General features: G+C 41.8%; 1 protein-coding gene across 1 annotated transcript; it reads left to right on the plus strand.

Moving 5' to 3' along the window:
• Nucleotides 1–1447: 1447 nt before the first annotated feature.
• On the plus strand, nucleotides 1448–19798 carry LOC121998705 (peptide methionine sulfoxide reductase A5-like). The gene is made up of 4 exons (XM_042553730.1): nucleotides 1448–1853; nucleotides 3181–3293; nucleotides 17831–17975; nucleotides 19333–19798. Exons 1-4 carry the CDS (start codon nucleotides 1572–1574, stop codon nucleotides 19528–19530), a joined length of 738 nt encoding a protein of 245 aa, XP_042409664.1. The 5' UTR covers nucleotides 1448–1571; the 3' UTR covers nucleotides 19531–19798.
• The last annotated feature ends 415 nt before the right edge of the window (nucleotides 19799–20213 follow it).

Consider the following 20213-nt stretch of genomic DNA (forward strand, 5'->3'; position numbering starts at 1 on the left):
TCAGTCGGTCCTCGGGGTGCTGCCCTGCCACCCGACGCAGAAGTCGCCTGCCGTGCAATCCTCTCGGCTTGAGCCTTCTGCTGCTGCTCCACCATCTTCGGGAGAGAGTGTCACCGTGAGTTGGCGTCCAGCTTCTTCCATCGGATTCAGGTGCATTCCCATAGACGACGCCAATTTGATCATGTCCAAGCGCTGAGTCGACGGACGCTGGGGACGTGACACTCTCCACTGTCTCCGACTGGTGGTGTAGATCTCCGGCGAACCTGCAAAGAAGTCGAGCCGGGAGGGGTTTTCCGGCGACGACCCTCCGACGCTCAAGTCAGGCAGCGAAGAAGCAGAGTAACATTACTGTGGCTACAGTGATCAAGAGTGCATACCTCCGTCGAAGTCTGGGGGTCCTTATATAGGACCCCGGGGAGGCGCGGGCATGCTTCTCGATACGTGCACGCTTCCCCAAACATACCTCAGTAAGGCTGTATCAGAAAAGTACGTCTGACGTCATTCCGCAATTGTCCGAGCATATCCCGGATGTGACGGCGGAAGCTTCTACCGTATGATATTCTGTCCGCTCCGGGCGTGGACCGTGCTGTTTGTCGGCGGCAAGTGTCTCAAGGATGAAGCTACCAACTGTCCTTTTTATCTCCTAGCGCTCCTATCTGTTCCCGGGCCGAGCGGAACGGCCGCTCGGCGCTCATGTCCTCCAAAAAGCCCTATACACGTGCTCGGCTGGGATTGCGGATCATTGTCCTGCAGCTCGGCCGAGCGTTCCGCTCGGCCCATAGACTCTACTTGAGCGTCAGAAACCCGACCCCTGGTCGGGTTGTCTTTCGTTCGGTCCGGGAGACCCTTGGTCGGATGTCCGCTCGGCATGACCTCTGTCCGTTCGGCACGATCTTGGGGTAGACTTCCTTTACCGTTGACCTCCACGTGTCGTTGACCTCCCGCCAATAAGAATCCCTCATTCTTACTACCGGATCAATATATTTTTAGGTGGGTTTTAATTTGAAAAATTAATTTTAAATTTAAATTCTCAATAGGACGGATTTGACATATTCAATGATATTTACATTATAATAACTCTAATTTCATAATTATTACAATTCACATTATAACTACTGTCAAATAAGACTTATATATTTGTACTTTAACAGTTTAATATCCTCTCATTGTTATAATTACAATAATAACTATAAAGTATAACTACTATTACAATTATTATCATTGTAAGACATCTAAATTATTATTCAGGGTTCGATCTGAACATATATTTACAAGAATTTTTTTTAAAATAGAAATGTAATTACAGGATGTTGGATTTTTGAACTCGATATATCCTGATTATTAATGAACCTGACTGATCATCCATTTTAAAGGGGGCTGGTGGTATGAGAGTGAAAAATGTAGTTTGTCAAATTTAGAAAGGTCAATTAGAAATATATATATATATATTCCACACCTGAAGCGATCAAACCAAAATGGTTCGAGGAGATTAGGAAGTGGCTCGCAGGTCCACGGGTTCCATCTCGCCAACGGCCGATCGGTTCGCGATCCGAATCGAATTGGAGCTCGCCATGGCAGATCTCCGCTTTCTGCTGTGCGTTCTGTTCCTCTTCGCCATTTCCACGGCCGACTGGGCGTCGGCGGCGCGGTTCCCCGGTAGGATCTCGCAACCGCCACCGTCGACGAACCAGGAGACGCTTCGGATTGCTGTGTTTGCTCTCGGGAGCTTCTGGCGATCCGAGGCGGCCTTCGGCTGTCTTCCTGGCGTGGTCCGTACTTCCGTCGGCTACGCCGGTGGATCCAAGACTAACCCCGAGTACCGCAATTTGGGAGATCATGCCGAGTGCGTCCGCGTGAGTCTTCTTTTCTAATGTGTTCTCTGCACTGAAACTTGTGCTTTGTTGCCTCCTTTAGGTTGGTAATTGTGGATTGAGATTGATCTGTTTGACTGTGTTCCCTTTTCTGCTTCTATTTGTTTGTTATGTTAGACATCTAGGGTTTTTTGTTGGGGGACATGTCGTATGTCGCTTGGAAAATTACCCAACCCAAAAAAAAAAAAATCTAATTAGGATTATAGGAGGTGCATTCGTCTTTACTTCGAGTTTTTGACGGACTTGGTCGAATAAATTTGCGTAAGATGTAATTGCTTTACTCCTCCCCCATTTTGGTCCACTGAAGTGCTTGTGAAAGACTCTTTCAAGACTTCGAAGCAGCAAAAACATACTATATAATCCTTAAAACAATTTTATGTACTCTTGAATGTTTTTAGATGATAAAAGCAATGGATCAGGTCTACCTTTGCAGGGAGAAAGTGTTTTCAAGTAAACCAATTAAATTCAAATTTAGAATTTTTTTAAAGATTTAAAATCATTAAATAACCATGATTAGTCTTTTATAGTATACTGGAAGATATGAGCTATCCTCAACATTTTTCTTATTAGTTTCTCCTAGGAAGTTATATAAGCGTAATGTCCCTTGATTCTATGTCTGCTCCATGTTGTTCGAAGTTTGTTCATTTTAAGTAATTAAATGGCCTTTACCGCAGGGAAAAATTATTTCAAAGTTGTTTTATATTGAAACCAATTTCACTTTTTATCATTTAGAGATATCATTTTTTGTTGGCAAGTTCTCATCCACTGATTCTTGTTCCTACTGAAATAAATTCCTATATAATAGTACTTATTTATCTTGATTAATAATTTTTTAATCAATTTCTTATTGCAAATTCTCTAGTTGTTGGCATATATGGTTGTACGGAAAATTGTTTTTGTAGAAATGCTTGTAGTTCACTACTATTAATTAAGAGTTATATGTACAACTGAAAATAAGATTCAAATATACCTTTCTAATTGTTTGTGAAATGTAATTTTTGGGCGCATGCTTTTGAGTGAGCCTCAGCTTGTTTAACGAAGTAGTGAAACTGGATTTCAAGTTTCTGTGCCTACTGAACTTAGTCTATATAGTGTGCTTGTGTTTTGTGGCTTGTCTATTTGCTCATTTTTCTGTAGTGTCAAATTTAGAAAGATCTGATGCTGATAGTTGCTAAACCATTACGTAATGGATAAATAACAAATAATAGTTATAAAAATTATACAATTACAATTTATGAGTTTATGGTTACATGGATTCTTGTGCTTATGGATCTCTTTACTAATGATTTATTTGTTTCATTTTATGAAGATTGAGTACAACCCCAAGTTGATTCAATTCAAACAGCTCCTTGATGTCTTTTGGGCTAGCCATGATTCTAGGCAAGTTTTTGGACAAGGACCCGATGTTGGTAACCAGTACAGGTAATATTATTTTCTAATAACTCTGCTCTCATTTTAAGGCAGTTAAGATATGCAACGGATGTATAAAGAATTAATTGTTTGGTCGGAGTTTATCCAAGGAAAAAAATGTTGTATAGTATGTTTTTGGTTTTGGTCCTTTTTATACCAAAATATCCTCGTGTAGTCTGTCGGTGGTACACAATTCAATCTCAAAGAAAACGAAGAAGAATTTATGAAATGAAGCTAATTAAGTATACGTGACAAACAAGCATTAACAAAAATATTCTTGTAGGTATTTTAATATTCTTGACACAGACAATAATCTATAAACAAAAGAAATTAGCAATATATACAGAACAAATTGTCACGCCTCGGAGGAGTCCCTGTACGAAGAAATTTCGGCAGCATCTCCCCTGTACGGCGGACAATCTGAAACTTCCTACAATGCCCTCTGGGCCACATATACCTCGGCCAACACGGCCGGAATCACAACAGATAATAAAGCAATATATATATCCATCACCACGCAGTTAATAATAAATAAACTGTAACAGTGAATATATGACTCAAAAACAACCCTACTCAACTACACCCATAAAGTTCAAATCCGACGATAAGATCATCTTACCTCTTCTGCCGTCCAGGCAGGCATATAGTAAAACAAATCCAAATAAAAACTCATCGACAATATCCATACAAAATCCAAATGTATTAAAATAGAACAAGTCTCAACATAGTTTAGTAAAAGACACCAAAAGACAAATAAACATCCTCGTGGACTGTAGGGGACTAGCAACTGGAACTCTCCTGACAGCATCAACCTGAAAATAGTAAATATCCACGGGGTGAGTCAACTCCTCAGCGGGTAACAACTGATATACATAGTAGAGAAATAACATCTAGCACTAATCATCAGTCTCCGATATAAGAAGGATAAATGAATCAGAGCTGTGACCGTAAAAGGATAAATACCGAGAGGTATAGAACTCAGATACACGCTCAGCATGGTCATCCAACCAAATGCAGAAATAAACGCAGAAACACAATCACAAGAAACAAATGCATCAATGAGTATGATGCCAACGACGGCCCCGGTCACCCCCGACGCTACCAACCATCTCACACACAACGAGACCGAGGGTACGCGACAACCGCACTCCGCCACCGCCTCCCGATGAGTGGACGAGTGGATCGGACGCTTGAGTACACCTATCCTCCTACCCCAAATCATAATGGGGAGCGAATGCCTCATCTCCTAAGACACGACGACGGAGAGGAATCTCGCCTACTACGTCACACACTACCCATGAGCGCACTAACAAGCCAAACAAAGTCCTCACGCAACACACTCGCTCGAATCGACCACTAACCCACGAGTGGTGTGTGCAGATCCACGAATCATGGCTCAACAATAACGGAGCGGAACATCGACAAAGATGCAATCACGCGAACGGTGTACACACTAACCATGGAAATATCCTGAGCTAATCCATATATATATAGAAGGTGCACCTTAGGTCAATGAATCAAATCAAAGGTACACAGACAAGATAAGGTATAAAACCTAGGTCCTGAACATGGTGAAGCATGGTATATTACTACCCCCTATAAGCATGTATAAGCAGGTAAGAAATAACATGAGATGCAAAACAAGTATCAACCAAGCATGTAACAAGTATCGGGTAGTGACTAACCGAAACAGATAAGAAACATAATTATTGCAATTTGTTAAATTCACTACTATGCATATCAAACGACATAAAGTCAGAAGTACCCGCCTCCTATAGGAATGTCCAAATTTGACATCGAGATACTCGTCTTGCGTCAAAGTCCTGTATCCAATAGATATACGATTATTTAGCTAAATTCCTATAAATAGCTAAATAAATTCTTTAACTCTAAATTAGGGCAAAACCCTAATTTCAAAAACACATAAACCTAATCAACATACACATGATCGTCCAACTACAAAGCATATCAAATTCCTGTGTACGCTACTACAATTGAAACAAGTCCTCTATTCCTTACCTCAACACTAAACAACAATAACCAAGCCTTTTCCCACTAGGTGGGGTCGGCTGTATGAATCCTTTTACGCCATTGAGCTCTATCTCCTATTATATCATCATCTATATTTAAATAAATTTTATCTTGTTTTATTGTTGCTAACCAAGTCTTTTTTGGTCTTCCTCTTCCTCGTTTTATATGCATGTTTATCATAGTTTCACATCGCCTAACTGAGCATTTATTCGTCGCCCAAGTATATGTCCATACCATCTTAAACACGCCTCCCAGTTTTTCCTCAATACGCAAACTCCACTTTCTCTCTAACGCCCTCATTTCTATTCTCATTCATCCTCGTACGCCCACACATCCATCTTAACATCCTCATCTTTGTTACATTCAACTTAACATCCTCATCTCTCCGACTCTCAACTCCATATAATATAGTAGGTCTGATCGCTATTTTATAAAACTTCTCTTTAAGTTTTAGAGGTACTTAATGATGATAAAAAACATTTTCCGCTTTCCTCCACAACCATCATTCTATATAAAACATCTCTCAACCCCTCCTCCCTTCTGCAAAAACGAACCTAAATACTTAAAGCTCTCTGGATTATAGATATTTAAAATTTTCAATTGTAGTTAACTCGTCATCTCCTATCTTAGCAATTATCTTGTTATACCTACTACTACTAAACTTGAATTTTATATATTTTATCTTTACTCTATTAAGTATAACACCTCTAACGTCCAGTATTTCCATCAACCAAAACAATGTCATCTACAAACATGCACCATGATAACGTATTTTAGATGTGTCTAGAATTTTCATTCATAACTAGTGTAAAAAGACATAGTTTTTATAGGATGCGCTTTTATTAATTCGCCTAGAGTATTCACTCTTGTCATGTCATTCCCGTACATATTCTTAATTGTTTCAATATACACTATGCTACTTTTCTTTTCTAGAATTCTCCATATAATTTCCCTGGACTATATTATATGCTTTTTATAGGTAAATGAATATCACATGCAAGTCTTCTTTTCTTGATATTTTTCAATAAGTTGTCTAAGAAAATGTATAACTTCTATCGTCAACTTTTCAAGCATTAATCCAAATTAATTTTTTGTTACCTTAAACTCCTTAATCTTTTTCTTATTACTCTTTCTCAATGTTTCATGGTATAGCTAATTGGTATAATGCCCCTATAATTAACTACAATTTTGAATGAAGATTAGCATGCAAACCAAGCATTTCAATTATATAGATAGATGACTTAATAATAGAATTGTCACTCAAATCTTGAGGCAAATAATCCATGCATGGATAAGCCAAAATTAGATCTAGTAACTTATTTCGCAGCACAGAGAATAACAAACACAAGAATAATTGGACAATGATGAATAAATAACATGAGAAAAAACCTTACTAGTCAACAGATGGATTATGGTCCTAAGTGAAGCCATAGCTCTCACACTCAACACTCTAGGTATTAATCCTAGTCACAATGTTGTTAAAGTAAAGAGGCTCTCGCACTCAGCGGTCTCGGTATCAATCCTAACAAAAATGCTGGTAGAGTAAAGAGAATCACTATGCTAAGGACCTAAAACTGCACCTCAATCAAACTAATGTTAGCAACCAAAAGTCCCAAGCAAAGATGGAAACAAAGGTAAATTCTGACGAGAAAATATGAAATTCCAACTGCAGCTAATCCAACTGCAATAATCAATTTCTAACCAAATTACTTGAATTGACACTACAAACTTGGTGACAACAATAAGGCCCCTTTGACTCACCGAGTACACTCTTAGCTACTATTTTCAACTTTGATACTATCTTATCCCATGTTATATTAGAGTTATCATATATTTCACCTAATGCTTGTACTTCTATCTTCTCCTTAAATATATTCTGCTTCCCATCCTTTAACTTCCACCACTTAATTCTAGGAATTGTATATATTTTCTTTCTATTGATACTATGTTTGAGGCGTATATCCAACACTACTACCCTATGTTGGGTAGTTAAGCTTTCAGGGATGACTTTGCAATCTTTACAAATCTTTCTATCCTTCTTCCTAACCATAAGAAAGTCAATTATGATCTATTATTCCTGCTGAACGCGACTAAATGTTCTTCTTTTCTTAAAAACGATTAGCTAATATAGGTCATACGCTATCGCAAAATCTAATATAGTTTTCCTTCCTCATTCCTCGCTCCAAACCCATAACTCCCATGTATCTCTCATATTCCTCATTTTTACTCCGATACCCATTTAGATCACCTCCTATTAAAATCCTTTCATTCGTGGAATATTTTGTAATATTTCATCTAAGTCCTCCCAAACCTTAATTTGTAGCTTCATCTAATCCTACTCATGGTGCATATACGCTTCATAGTTTTTTTCGCCACTATTATCTTAAGGGTTATAATTCTATCCCCTTTTCTAACTACTCCTACAACTTCATCCTTTAACAAACTATCTACAATAATACCCACCCCATTTCTTGCTTTACTCTTTCCAGTGTATCATAACTTAAAACCCGAGTTCTCTATCATCTTCGCCTTCTCACCTCCATTTTGTCTCTTGTACACATAAAATATTAATTTTCTCCTAATCATCATATCTACTACCTCCATTGATTTACCAGTGAGAGTTCCTATGTTCCATGCTCCAAATCTTAGATTATTAGTTTTCCTATCATATTTGTTCTTATCTAACCTATGGTACTCTTGCCATTTAACACTACACCCAAGTTCTCACGGAGATGTAGCGGTCCTTGCTGAGACGTTGCAATGCGAACTCTTGCATATTTATCACTACACCCGAGTTACGGAGATGTAGTGGTCCTTGCCGAGACGTTACAGTTGACCCTGAATTGAGTTCCTTCCAGGGAACAAGACAATAGTTTAATGGATTCATTCATGAAATATTTGCCATAGTTTGACGCTGGCTGGCAACCTAACGCAACCCTCCTCCTTTATCCGGGCTTGGGACCGGCCATGACCTCAACACTAAACCTCTCCGGTTAAATCACAGCCAGACAGGTCAGTTGCTAGAAACTGCTAGAAACCCAAGTAAAACCCTGCAATTCACTGTCTGGATCATAAAATGGGGTTCAAGAAATCAATTTTCAAAAGATACCCCAATTTCCAGAATAACCTAAGCACCTTACCTTACTTCTCAGCAGGGATGTTGCTGCCGGAGAAAGGTAGCCGCTGGAAGGTGGCCACCGGACCCAAGAAAAAGCCTTAGAACAACACCTTGCTGGTTTTCACCCTACTGGTCGGACATCAAACATGAGATCAAGAGTGGAGATCACGGATCAGATCAAAGAAGGGAAATCACTAGTCCACCTACAACCTAATTCCAACCAAATCTATTATTCTTACCTCTTCCTCTCCACTGATCGGAGGTGATCAAGGATCCGGCGACATTGCTAGGGCACGGGTGCGCCTGTGGTGGATCGGCAGTGGCACGGTGAGGTCGACTGGTGGCTGTTGGCGTCGACGCACCGAGATCAGAAGAGGACGACGGACCAGCGTCGATTGGAGAAGAAAGGAAAAACCTAGGGCTCGAATGCCGGCGGAGGTGGATCGGTAGAGGCGCGACGCGATCGAGAAGAAGAAATAAAATGAGAGGAGGAAGAAGAAACCGCCAGGGCGGTTAGGGCTCAGCCGTCGGGAAAAAGAAGAGGGCGCGCGGGGGGGGGTGGTTTCGGCGAGGAAGAAAAAGAAAAGAAATAAAAAAAAGAAGAAAAACAAATAAAAAGGAAAATAAAACTTTTCCTCGTTAAAATGGGGTAGCCTAAACAGACTTTTCCGGATCCCGTTTTTATCCCCGTTGACTCGTCCATACGAGCTCCGAAAAATTCCCGAAAAATTTCCAAAAATTCCGGAAAATTTCCTTATTAATATTCGCCTATTTTCGGTATTTTACATTCTCCCCCACTAATTAAAATTTGGTCCCCAAATTTCGTTATCTACCATCAGCAAATACTAACAACAGATAAAGAGTATAAACGCCGAACGGTAAATTAAATCACATACCTCAAGTGAAAAGATGGGGGTATTGAGCTCGGATAGTATCCTCGAGCTCCCAAGTAGCTAGCCTCCTTATCCGAATGATGCTGCCATCCGACTTTAACCAGTCGGATAGTCTTGTTCGAATCGACGCTCTTTCCGGCCCGTAATCCGCATCGAATCTTCTCATAAGCGACGCTGTCGAATCGAATCGAACCGAGACATCCGTCAAGACACGCGGTCGCACGATCTCTTCAAAGATAGATACGTGGAATACATCGTGAATGCCAGCTAGAGATGGAGGTACTGCTCCAATCCTCTCCAAGATCCGGAAAGGGCCAATGTATCATGGAGCCAGCTTACCTCGAATCTCTTCACCCCTTTCGTGGGTGAAACTCTGAAAAAACACGATCACCAATAGAGAACTCCAAAGGTCTCGTCTCGATCAAGATAATTCTTCTCGGCGGTCCTCGCCCGACATCCTCCGTCTCGATAATACGGACCAACTCTCTCCTCGCCGAGCTCTATAAGGTCCCAACAATGGCCTCCCCAACCTCATCCGGAGGGTGGGTGTCCGACACGGCCTACCATACAACGCCTCAAACGGTGCCATCCGGATAGCCGAACGAAAGTTGCATAGGCTAACTCTACCAATGGCAATGGTCCTCCCAACTGCCTCCAAATCCATAACACACGACCTCAGCAGTCCTCTAAAGTCCGAATGGCTCGCCTCGATTGTCCATTTGTCCGCTGGATGGAAAGTCAGACAAATCGGAGTCGTGCTCAAGGCCCGCTGCAGATCGCTGTAAACGAGACGTAAACCGGAGGTCTCTATCCGAAATGATAGTCAAAGGAACACCATGTAATCTGATGATCTCCCGGCAATACAAATCTGCCAATCGATCCAGGGAATCAGTCCTCCGAATCGTTAAAAAGTACGCAGATTTGGTTAATCGATCAACGATTACCCAAATCGCGTCATGGCCTCGTCGTGTCCTCGACAAACCTACCACAAAGTCTATAGTAATATGTTCCCATTTCTACTCGGGAATAGGAATTCGCTGAAGTAATCCGGCAGGTCTTTGGTGCTCAGCCTTCACTTGCTGACAGACAAGACATCTAGCTACAAATTCCGCGATGTCTTTCTTCATATCGTTCCACCAGTAGGAACGTCTCAAATCTCGATACATGCGGGTTCCGCCTGGATGGATCGTAAATCGAGAGCGATGAGCCTCCTGAAGTAGCTCCTGTAAAATCGGATGAGACTGAGGTACGCATAATCTGCCTCGGAAGTATATAATACCCTCCTCGTCTCGTGAACTCACCGCCTTAAGCTATCCGCCGCCAACGAATCAGAATGCCGATCACTAGCCTGGTCTCTGATCCTCGTCCCGATCGACGATCGAGCAACCAAGGTAACAAGAATACCCCGCCTGATGTCCCTCGCCTCAAGGTCTAACTCGAGAAACCCCAACCAAGTCTCAGAATCGAAACTCGTGGCAAGCCAAAATCCTCTGGACTTCCGCCGAAAGTATCGACACCACATTAGCTTTCCTGTGGTAGCTAATGGTATAATCGTAATCTTTCAGAACTCCATCCATCTCCCCAGAAGGATTAAATCGAGTAAATTATATATTGAGACTCTTATGATCGGTGAGAATCTCAAATGTAATACCAGATAAACGATGCCGCCAAAGCTTCAGAGCAAAGATGATGACGACTAACTCCGGATCATGCTGGGTAGTTCTTCTCATGCCCTTCAACTGCCGAGAAGCATAGAGACTACCCCGTCATGCTGCATCGGAACAACGCCCAAACCCTCAAGAGACGTGTCGGTATAGAGCACAAATCCATCTCCGAAGGTAAAATCAAACCGAGCCGACACTAATCTCCGCTCAGCTCACGAAAGCGGTCTCGTAATCCTAGACCACGTGAACTTCACGCCTTCCGGTAAGACGTACAACGCAATTAAAATAAGCTGTGAAATAAACAAATCGTTATAATACCTGGACGAATGTCTCTTTCTTGACTTCGCTGGTTCAAATTGGGACAACTTCTCAAGATCTATCAAATACTCTCCGCCGAGATACGTTTAAAAACGATCAAGAAAACCATTGCCTTTCAAGAACTTGTACAAGATGTCGCCTAAGTGTCTCCAAGACTACGCGAAGATGTTGTGCATAACGCGAGTAGACCAATATGTCATCAATGAAAACGATAACAAACCGATCCAGATACTCCGGAAAGACGTGGTTCATTAAGTCCATAAACACTCACCGAGCATCGAAGCCCAAATAAGATTACTAAAATCTCATAACGACCGTATCTAGTATGTAAAGTCGTCAATATCCGAGTCTCGACTCTCAGATGATACCCGACCGCAGATCAATCTTAATACACTGATGTATCTCAGCTGATCAATCCTCGATCCGTGGTAAAGGATATTTATTTCTGACTGCATTCAACTATCCGTAGTCAATACATAATCTCATAGTGTCGTCCTTTTTCTTGACAAATAATATCCGAGAACCCCACGGAGAAACACTAGGCCGAATAAATCCCCTGTCTAAAAGCTCCGGAGTCGAACCTTCACTCGCTCAACTCTTTTGGTGCCATACGATACGGAGCTGGCCGCTGTTCCCGAATCACTCAATAGCGAACTCCCACCGGCCTCGGGAGGCAAACCGTAGCCTCAGAAACACATCCGGTACTACTGACCACGTGAACGCTTGAGAGTCGCGAACCATCACGCCTTCAAGATTAATAAGAGATAATAGAAACCGCGACACCAGAGAAGAGTTTCGCTGGATCGCCAAATAATCGAGACGCCGCCGCCTCGATGCCAAGAAACTCCACGAGGGTTGGTTTGGAGGCCGGAAGGTGACCACCTCGTCTGGCAATCAACGGTAGCATGATATACTGACACCAATCCATGCCAAGTACGATATCAAACTCGATCATCTCCAATACTAAAAGATCTACTTAGTATCATGTTGCCAAAGTCTAAAGGGCAACCTCGGCCTCTTGGGTGACGCCTAAAGTATCACCGAACGGTAGGGAGACGATCACTGCAATTTAAAAGTAGGTAATCTACCAATCTCCGCATAAAGTACGGGATATAAAAGAACGCGAGCTACCAGATCAATCAATATATCAGCGGAAATGCATAAATGGAAATCGTATCACGGAAAACGGATCCGCCGGCTCCTGCGCATCCTCTCTGCTAATCGCCTCTGGCGGAGGAGGAGGTGGTAACGCGCTAACGGCCGCCGCGGGCGTAAGCTCGCCACCGAGGTCGGCCGATAATGCCGAGAAGATCGAGAGGGCGCGATCGATATCGCGTCACGATCGACCGAGTCCGTATCGCCAGGCCGAGGCTACATCCGACATCGCCTTCGCTTGATAATAAGGTCCCGAATGTAACTCGGGTGCATGGAAGCACCGAGTACTCTGTCCAAGCACGCCAACGCCGCCGCAGTGAAGCTATCCTCGCCGACGATGTGAAGATTGGGCCGCCTCCTCGATACGCCTGCCTCGACTAGACTGCCCCCTCGACCCGACCTCCAGCCGCGGCCGAGCCTTCACCGATAATCTCGGCCTGTGCCTGCACAGCAATAAAAGCAAACTGTCCCAGAGCAGGTGAGGTGATCTCTGGACCCACATCGGAAACAGTGAGTATCGTTGGGAGGTGGTTACCGGTTCTGCTGAGAAAACCGGGAACGTCCTGAAGAAGACCGCCCTGACTTCTGAGGCCTACGCAAGACCCCAGAAGTACCCTGACCTGGCCGACTACGATCACTCTGATACCGTCCTGTCGCCTGTGTCTGCTGGATCTGCCCGGATGCCTGACCCGTATGCTTCCTCTTCCTGTCCGGAAATGCTCTCTACTGAGCTAACTCTATTATCAAGGCTCGATCCAGTGCATATGAGTAAGATGTGATCCCTAAATCGGCAAGCCTTAATTGCAGATGACCGTCCAGTCCCTGAATAAACTGCATCATGCGGGATCTGTCCTCCGCAACTAACTCTGGACAAAACCTAGCCAACCGGTTAAATTCAGTATTATACTCTGTCACCGAGCGATTGTTCTGCCGCAGACTCATGAAATCCTGCCGGCGAGTCATCTGATATGCTAGTGGAAAGAAACGGCTCTCAAAAGCCTCTCTGAACCTGGCCCAAGTAATGCTCCGCTCGCCGATGATGGAACGCTGAGTAATTCACTAGGCGTTAGCCTCATCCCGTAAATGGAAAGCAACCAACTCTGCTTTCTCCCACTCGGAGCAAGCCATATAGAAGAATTTCTGCTCCATAGTCTCTATCTAGGACTGAGCCACACTCGGATCAGTGTCTCCTCGGAATAGTGTGAATCGACTCTTCATCGACTGCCAGTGCTAGGATCCGAGCTCGTGTCGTAACTATATTAGTGAGGTGAGTAGGGACGACTGCAGGAACTGGCGGAACCACTGGAGCTGGTATAACAAGGGGTACCGCTGCATAGGCCGGAGGAGGTATCCCCGGTGTTGCTGCATAGTGGCACTGTAGGATGAACATAGGTGGCCGTGGCTGGAGGTACGGTAGGTAATGGTACCGGATATGGAGCAGCCGGTATTGCTGGTGCAGGTACTGCTGGGTATACTGTAGGTACTGGGGGCACAGGTGCCACTGGTATCGGGTACACTGTAGGTCCAGGTGGTGGTGGTGCCGAGTACGCCGTAGACTAGATCCCACGGTCCTCGTACGTGGCCGTCCAGCACCACGTCTCGCAGCAATACGTGTAGATCTCCTCATATCTGTTACGTTATATAACAGATATTACTACAAGTATAACAATCATAAAATAAACATCATACATATTTGCCGTCTGGAGATGTTCCGTCGCTGTCCAGTCCCCATTTTACCTCAAAATTCCGAACGAGAAATCCAATGAAAATCCATATAAACTGAGATAGATATCCAAATATCTAGAACACCAAAAGCAGGTATCATAACCCGCTCTGATACCAATAAATTGGTATCTGATAAATCTCGAAACTCCAACACACGAAAATCAAACAAGTATCGCCACCTTGGCTCTGATACCACTAAATTGTCACGCGCCGGAGGAGTCCCTGTCCGAAGAAATTTCGGCAGCATCTCCCCTGTACGACGGACAATCTGAAACTTCCTACAATGCCCTCTGGGCCACATATACCTCGGCCAACACGGCCGGAATCACAACAGATAATAAAGTAATATATATATCCATCACCACGCAGTTAATAATAAATAAACTGTAACAGTGAATATATGATTCAAAAACAATCCTACTCAACTACACCCATAAAGTTCAAATCCGACGATAAGATCATCTTACCTCTTCTGCTGTCCAGGCAGGCATGTAGTAAAACAAATCCAAATAAAAACTCATCGACAATATCCATACAAAATCCAAATGTATTAAAATAAAACAAGTCTCAATATAGTTTAGTAAAAGACACCAAAAGACAAATAAATATCCTCGTGGACTGTAGGAGACTAGCAACTGGAACTCTCCTGACAGCGTCAACCTGAAAATAGTAAATATCCACGGGATGAGTCAACTCCTTAGCGGGTAACAACTGATATACATAGTAGAGAAATAACATCTAGCACTAATCATGCGTATAGTCTCCTGATATAAGAAGGATAAAATGCAACTGTAGTAAACAGGAGAAAACTGTACTAACCAGGACCTGGTACTAGGATAAACAGTCCGAGAGGTATAGAAATCCTGTATGCATGTCAGGCATGACCATCCAACCAAAATGTAGCAAATAAATGCAGCAAACACAATCACAAGAAACAAATGCATCAATGCGTATGATGTTAATGATGCGTCCTGGTCACCCCTGACGCCAGTCAACCATCTCACACACAATGGTGAGACCGAGTGGGTAGGGTTGTGACAACCATGCACTCTGTCGTCACTGCTCCTGATGAGTGACCGAGTGGACGGGATGCTGTCGGAGTACATCTATCCTCCTATCCCAAATCATAATGGGGGAGCGCAATGCTTTCATCTCCCGGTACACGATGACGGGGAGGAATCTCTGCCGGCTACCACGCTGCGTCACACTACCCATGAGCGGACCAACAAAGCCAAACAAAGTCCCTGCTGCAATACACTCTGCCTGAATCGATCACTAACCCATGAGTGGTGGTGTGTGCAGATCCATGTAACTAGCGATGTGCTCAACAATAATGGAGCGGAACATCGCACAGCATGCAATCATGCGAATGGTGCATGGCACTAACCATGGAAATATCCTGAGCTAATCCATATATATATAGAAGGTGCACCTTAGGTCAATGAATCAAATCAAAGGTACACAGATAAGATAAGGTATAAAACCTAGGTCCTGAACATGGTAAAGCATGGTATATCACTACCCCTTATAAGCATGTATAAGCAGGTAAGAAATAACATGAGATGCAAAACAAGTATCAACCAAGCACGTAACAAGTATCGGGTAGTGACTAACCGAAACAGATAAGAAACATAATTATTGCAATTTGTTAAATTCACTACTATGCATATCAAACGACATAAAATCAGAAGTACCCGCCTCCTATAGGAATGTCCAAATCCGACATCGAGATACTCGTCTCGCGTCAAAGTCCTGTATCCAATAGATATACGATTATTTAGCTAAATTCCTATAAATAGCTAAATAAATTCTTTAACCCTAAATTAGGGCAAAACCTTAATTTTAAAAATACATAAACCTAATCAACATACACATGATCGTCCAACTACAAAACATATCAAATTCCTGTGTACGCTACTACAATTGAAACAAGTCCTCTATTCCTTACCTCAACACTAAACCTCTCCGGTTAAATCACAGCCATACAGGTCAGTTGCTAGAAACTGCTAGAAACCCAAGTAAAACCCTGCAATTCACTGTCCGGATCATAAAATGGGGTTCAAGAAATCAATTTCCAAAAGATACCCCAATTTCCAGAATAACCTAAGCACCTTACCTTACTTCTCAGCAGGGATGTTGCTGCCGGAGAAAGGTAGCCGCTGGAAGGTGGCCACCGGACCCAAGAAAAAGCCTTAGAACAACACCTTGCTGGTTTTCACCCTACTGGTCGGACATCAAACATGAGATCAAGAGTGGAGATCACGGATCAGATCAAAGAAGGGAAATCACTAGTCCACCCACAACCTAATTCCAACCAAATCTATTATTCTTACCTCTTCCTCTCCACTGATCGGAGGTGATCAAGGATCCGGCGACATTGCTAGGGCACGGGTGCGCCTGTGGTGGATCGGCAGTGGCACGGTGAGGTCGACTGGTGGCTGTTGGCGTCGACGCACCGAGATCAGAAGATGATGACGGACCAGCGTCGATCGGAGAAGAAAGGAAAAACCTAGGGCTCGAATGCCGGCGGAGGTGGATCGGCAGAGGCGTGACACGATCGAGAAGAAGAAATAAAATGAGAGGAGGAAGAAGAAATCGCCGGGGCGGTTATGGCTCAGCCGTCGGGAAAAAGAAGAGGGCGCGCGCGCGCGCGCGGGGGGGGGGGGGGGGTTTCGGCGAGGAAGAAAAAGAAAAGAAATAAAGAAAAGAAGAAGAACAAATAAAAAGGAAAAGAAAATTTTTCCTCGTTAAAATGGGATAGCCTAAACAGGCTTTTCCGGGCCCCGTTTTTATCCTCGTTGACTTATCCATACGAGCTCCGAAAAATTTCCAAAAATTTCGGAAAATTCCCTTATTAATATTCGCCTATTTTCGGTATTTTACAAAAACTTTGTGTATTTGCAAATAAGAAAACAATTTTGTTCTTCAGACTTGATCAATATTGCAAAGCTGGAATCACTGTGGCTTTCTGCCATTTTTGTTCGTACTGTGAAAAGTTGATACCTGGTCATCTTTTGTTTTTCCATAAATTTCTTATTGTAAAATCTCCTTAATGCAAAAATGAATAAGTAAATAAATAAAATCCTGTTTTATTATTTCAGGGGCACTAAATTTAATGCTGGTCTGCTTATTTGTTGCTTTATTAAAGTAATATTAGTTGTTATTTGCAGCGTAAATTGAAACAAACTTTACACATGAATATTTTCTTTTAAGTATGACTGCCTTCCCTAAACTTCACTCTTTACACGATTAGTCCTCTTGGTGAAGTAACTTCTCTGGTATAAAAGTGCAATCAGAATATTGCTATGATCTATAAGATAAGATCATTAACATTTGGGGGATGATGGTTTATATAGTCGAGAAAGCTAAGTCAATATTTTTTGTAAGTGACACTTTCCAATGACATACACACAGAACTGTATTTTCTCATTCTAATTATGCTATTAACATCTTGAGCTTTGTGAGCTAATGTGTATAAGCCTTGTGATGGTCTGATTACCTTTTTCACTGGGGTATGTCATATACTTGTTATGCTGAATAGAGGCCAAATTGTGAGAATATACATGTGTGATGCTGCTCATAACAGTGGTTCTCTTGTTACCTGTGCGAACTTTGCAAATTCTAAAGTGATTTGGCTCTCTACAGATCCATTATCTTTACAAATGGAACACAAGAGAGTAGGATAGCTGCTTTGAGTAAAGAGAGGGAACAGGCCAAGAGTAGGAGCAGTGTTGTGACCACAGAAATCCAGGAATTTGGAGTATTTTATCCTGCAGAAGCTGAACATCAGGTTTTTTTATTCCACCAGTGTTTAATTCTGATGTATTGGTAATATTGCTTTTTCTCCTTGTGTTTGGCTGGTTCATTGCATTTAATGTTTGTATATTTTAGAATGTTGTTTTATATGAAAATATTAGATAATCATTCGATAGGATTCCTAAAAAAATAAGAACGAGCTCAAAGATCTGATGGATCAGTACAGTCAAACAAGAGGAATATCTGCCAAAACATATGATTTAGTATGGGATTCACATGTAACTGCTTAAATTGGCTGTCGACCAATTGAATGAGGGATTCACATCAAGGTCTTGGTGTAATAACAGGGAATATCTACCAGTTTTTTGTCTGGTAGTTTCTCCACACCTTGCTCTAAGTTATGCTCAACCTATCTATTGCAACTAACTTAAATATCAGAGATGCTATAACAAAAGTTTTCAAAACACCCCAAGGTTACATAGATAATGTCAACACGTTTATACGATAATTGACATTCAGCTGGAATCAACTGGAGAAAATTAAAAGGCATGCACTCAATATATGACAAAAATCATTAGTAATTAGTGTAACAGAAAGTTAAAACTAAAGGCAAGTGTTGTAAGTGGGTAAGCAGTAATGCATAGATAAGCTTCTGTTATGAACTGCAAATGATGAGATTGAATGCCCCACATACAAGGGTTTGTTGTGGGAGTGACGATTTATAACAGTTCTAAGTTAGTGAGTTTTTATAGATGAGCATTACACGATACCAGAACTCCTGAATGAGTGGCATATCCTGTGTTATAGACAATCTTGATATGACACAGCATTGAGGCTCACAAGACAACTGGGCAATGAAATCTTAACCAATTGAGGAAAAGGGTTCTCATTTAATGATGGTTGAAGTAGGTTAACCAAGTCAGAATATAATAATAGATCAGTTCACATATTGTTTTATTCCATTGTTATAGATGAATTGGCTCATTTCATGTCATTTTGTATCATTTTCCTATAAGGATGGAAAGTGAGATAAATGGAGATGGTAACAGGATAAAAGAGAAATTACAGAGTGATCCTCTCATGTTGTTTTCTTAAAGGTTAAGATACGAATACAGTTGTTTTCTCATGATTTCTGTGTGATTCAAAGGAAGAAAAAAATTATTGTTTTGGTCATGAAATACATGGTTTTATGTGATGAAATAATTCTCTTCAGTAATACAAAAAGAAAATTTGATCTAGACAACGTATTGTTGGAGCATTCAACTTGGCAATAGATTGTTCTCATTATCCTGCTTGTAAATGCCATCTGACAAATTTTTATATGCCTTTAGGTCCTATCTAAATGCTTGCTCCATGATACAATGTTCACTAAGTTCTTCCACTTGATGCAGAAATTCGAGCTGAAGCGCAAATGGTTTCTATTGCAGTTGATCGGTAATTTGTCAAACGACGAACTCTTAACCTCCAACTTGGCTTCCAAGTTGAATGGCTATGCTGCGGAACTTTGCCCTTCAAATATCCAAAGCAAGATTAGTGCCAAGATCGACGAGATAGTAAAAACCCATTGGCCTCTCCTGCGGGATATATAGCATAGCAGCACTCGCTGCCTTGGACATGCATTGTCTGTGCATTCTTCACTTCCACAATTTTAAGCAATCACTCATTCAGAAGGATGTCTGGAGGATCTAAAAGTCCTCAGATCATCCTGGTTCGCTCCCTCATCTTTTTTTTTCCCCAGTTACTTTGCCATTTTTAATTTTGTAAAACTTTATGACATTATATACTGCGTGTAATCAGTGCTTGGGATACACGGTTCAAGACAACTGATGTAATATACAGAGCAATATCTTAGAGTTACAGGGTAACCTCTTCGGCGCCGCCCGTGCAGCCAGCAGCGCACCGTCCACTGGGGGATGACCTGCCTTGTCTTTAGGGTGATTATTTGATTAATTTTGTTTATGAATTAATTTAATATTAATTAATTGAATTAAATTAAAATTTTATTAAAATTAAATTAATTGAATCTGTTATTTCAGTTAACATTGAATTAATTAAATTTATTTAAAATAATAATAAAAAAATTATACAAAATTAATGTTAAATTAATCGAATTCTCACCCTTATTCGTCTAATCGGATTCAATTTCTTTATTTAATTGCCGGATAAAGTAGGCTTCTTATGTCAGATCCAAAGAGATTAGACTTTGGGTGTGGTCGAACATGGCGTGCTCAATTAGCTAAAGCGTTGTAAAAAGGTAAAATCGTCTTCACAT

This window comes from Zingiber officinale, chromosome 6A, assembly GCF_018446385.1.
Source record: "Zingiber officinale cultivar Zhangliang chromosome 6A, Zo_v1.1, whole genome shotgun sequence".
In the NCBI taxonomy this organism is placed as follows: domain Eukaryota; kingdom Viridiplantae; phylum Streptophyta; class Magnoliopsida; order Zingiberales; family Zingiberaceae; genus Zingiber; species Zingiber officinale.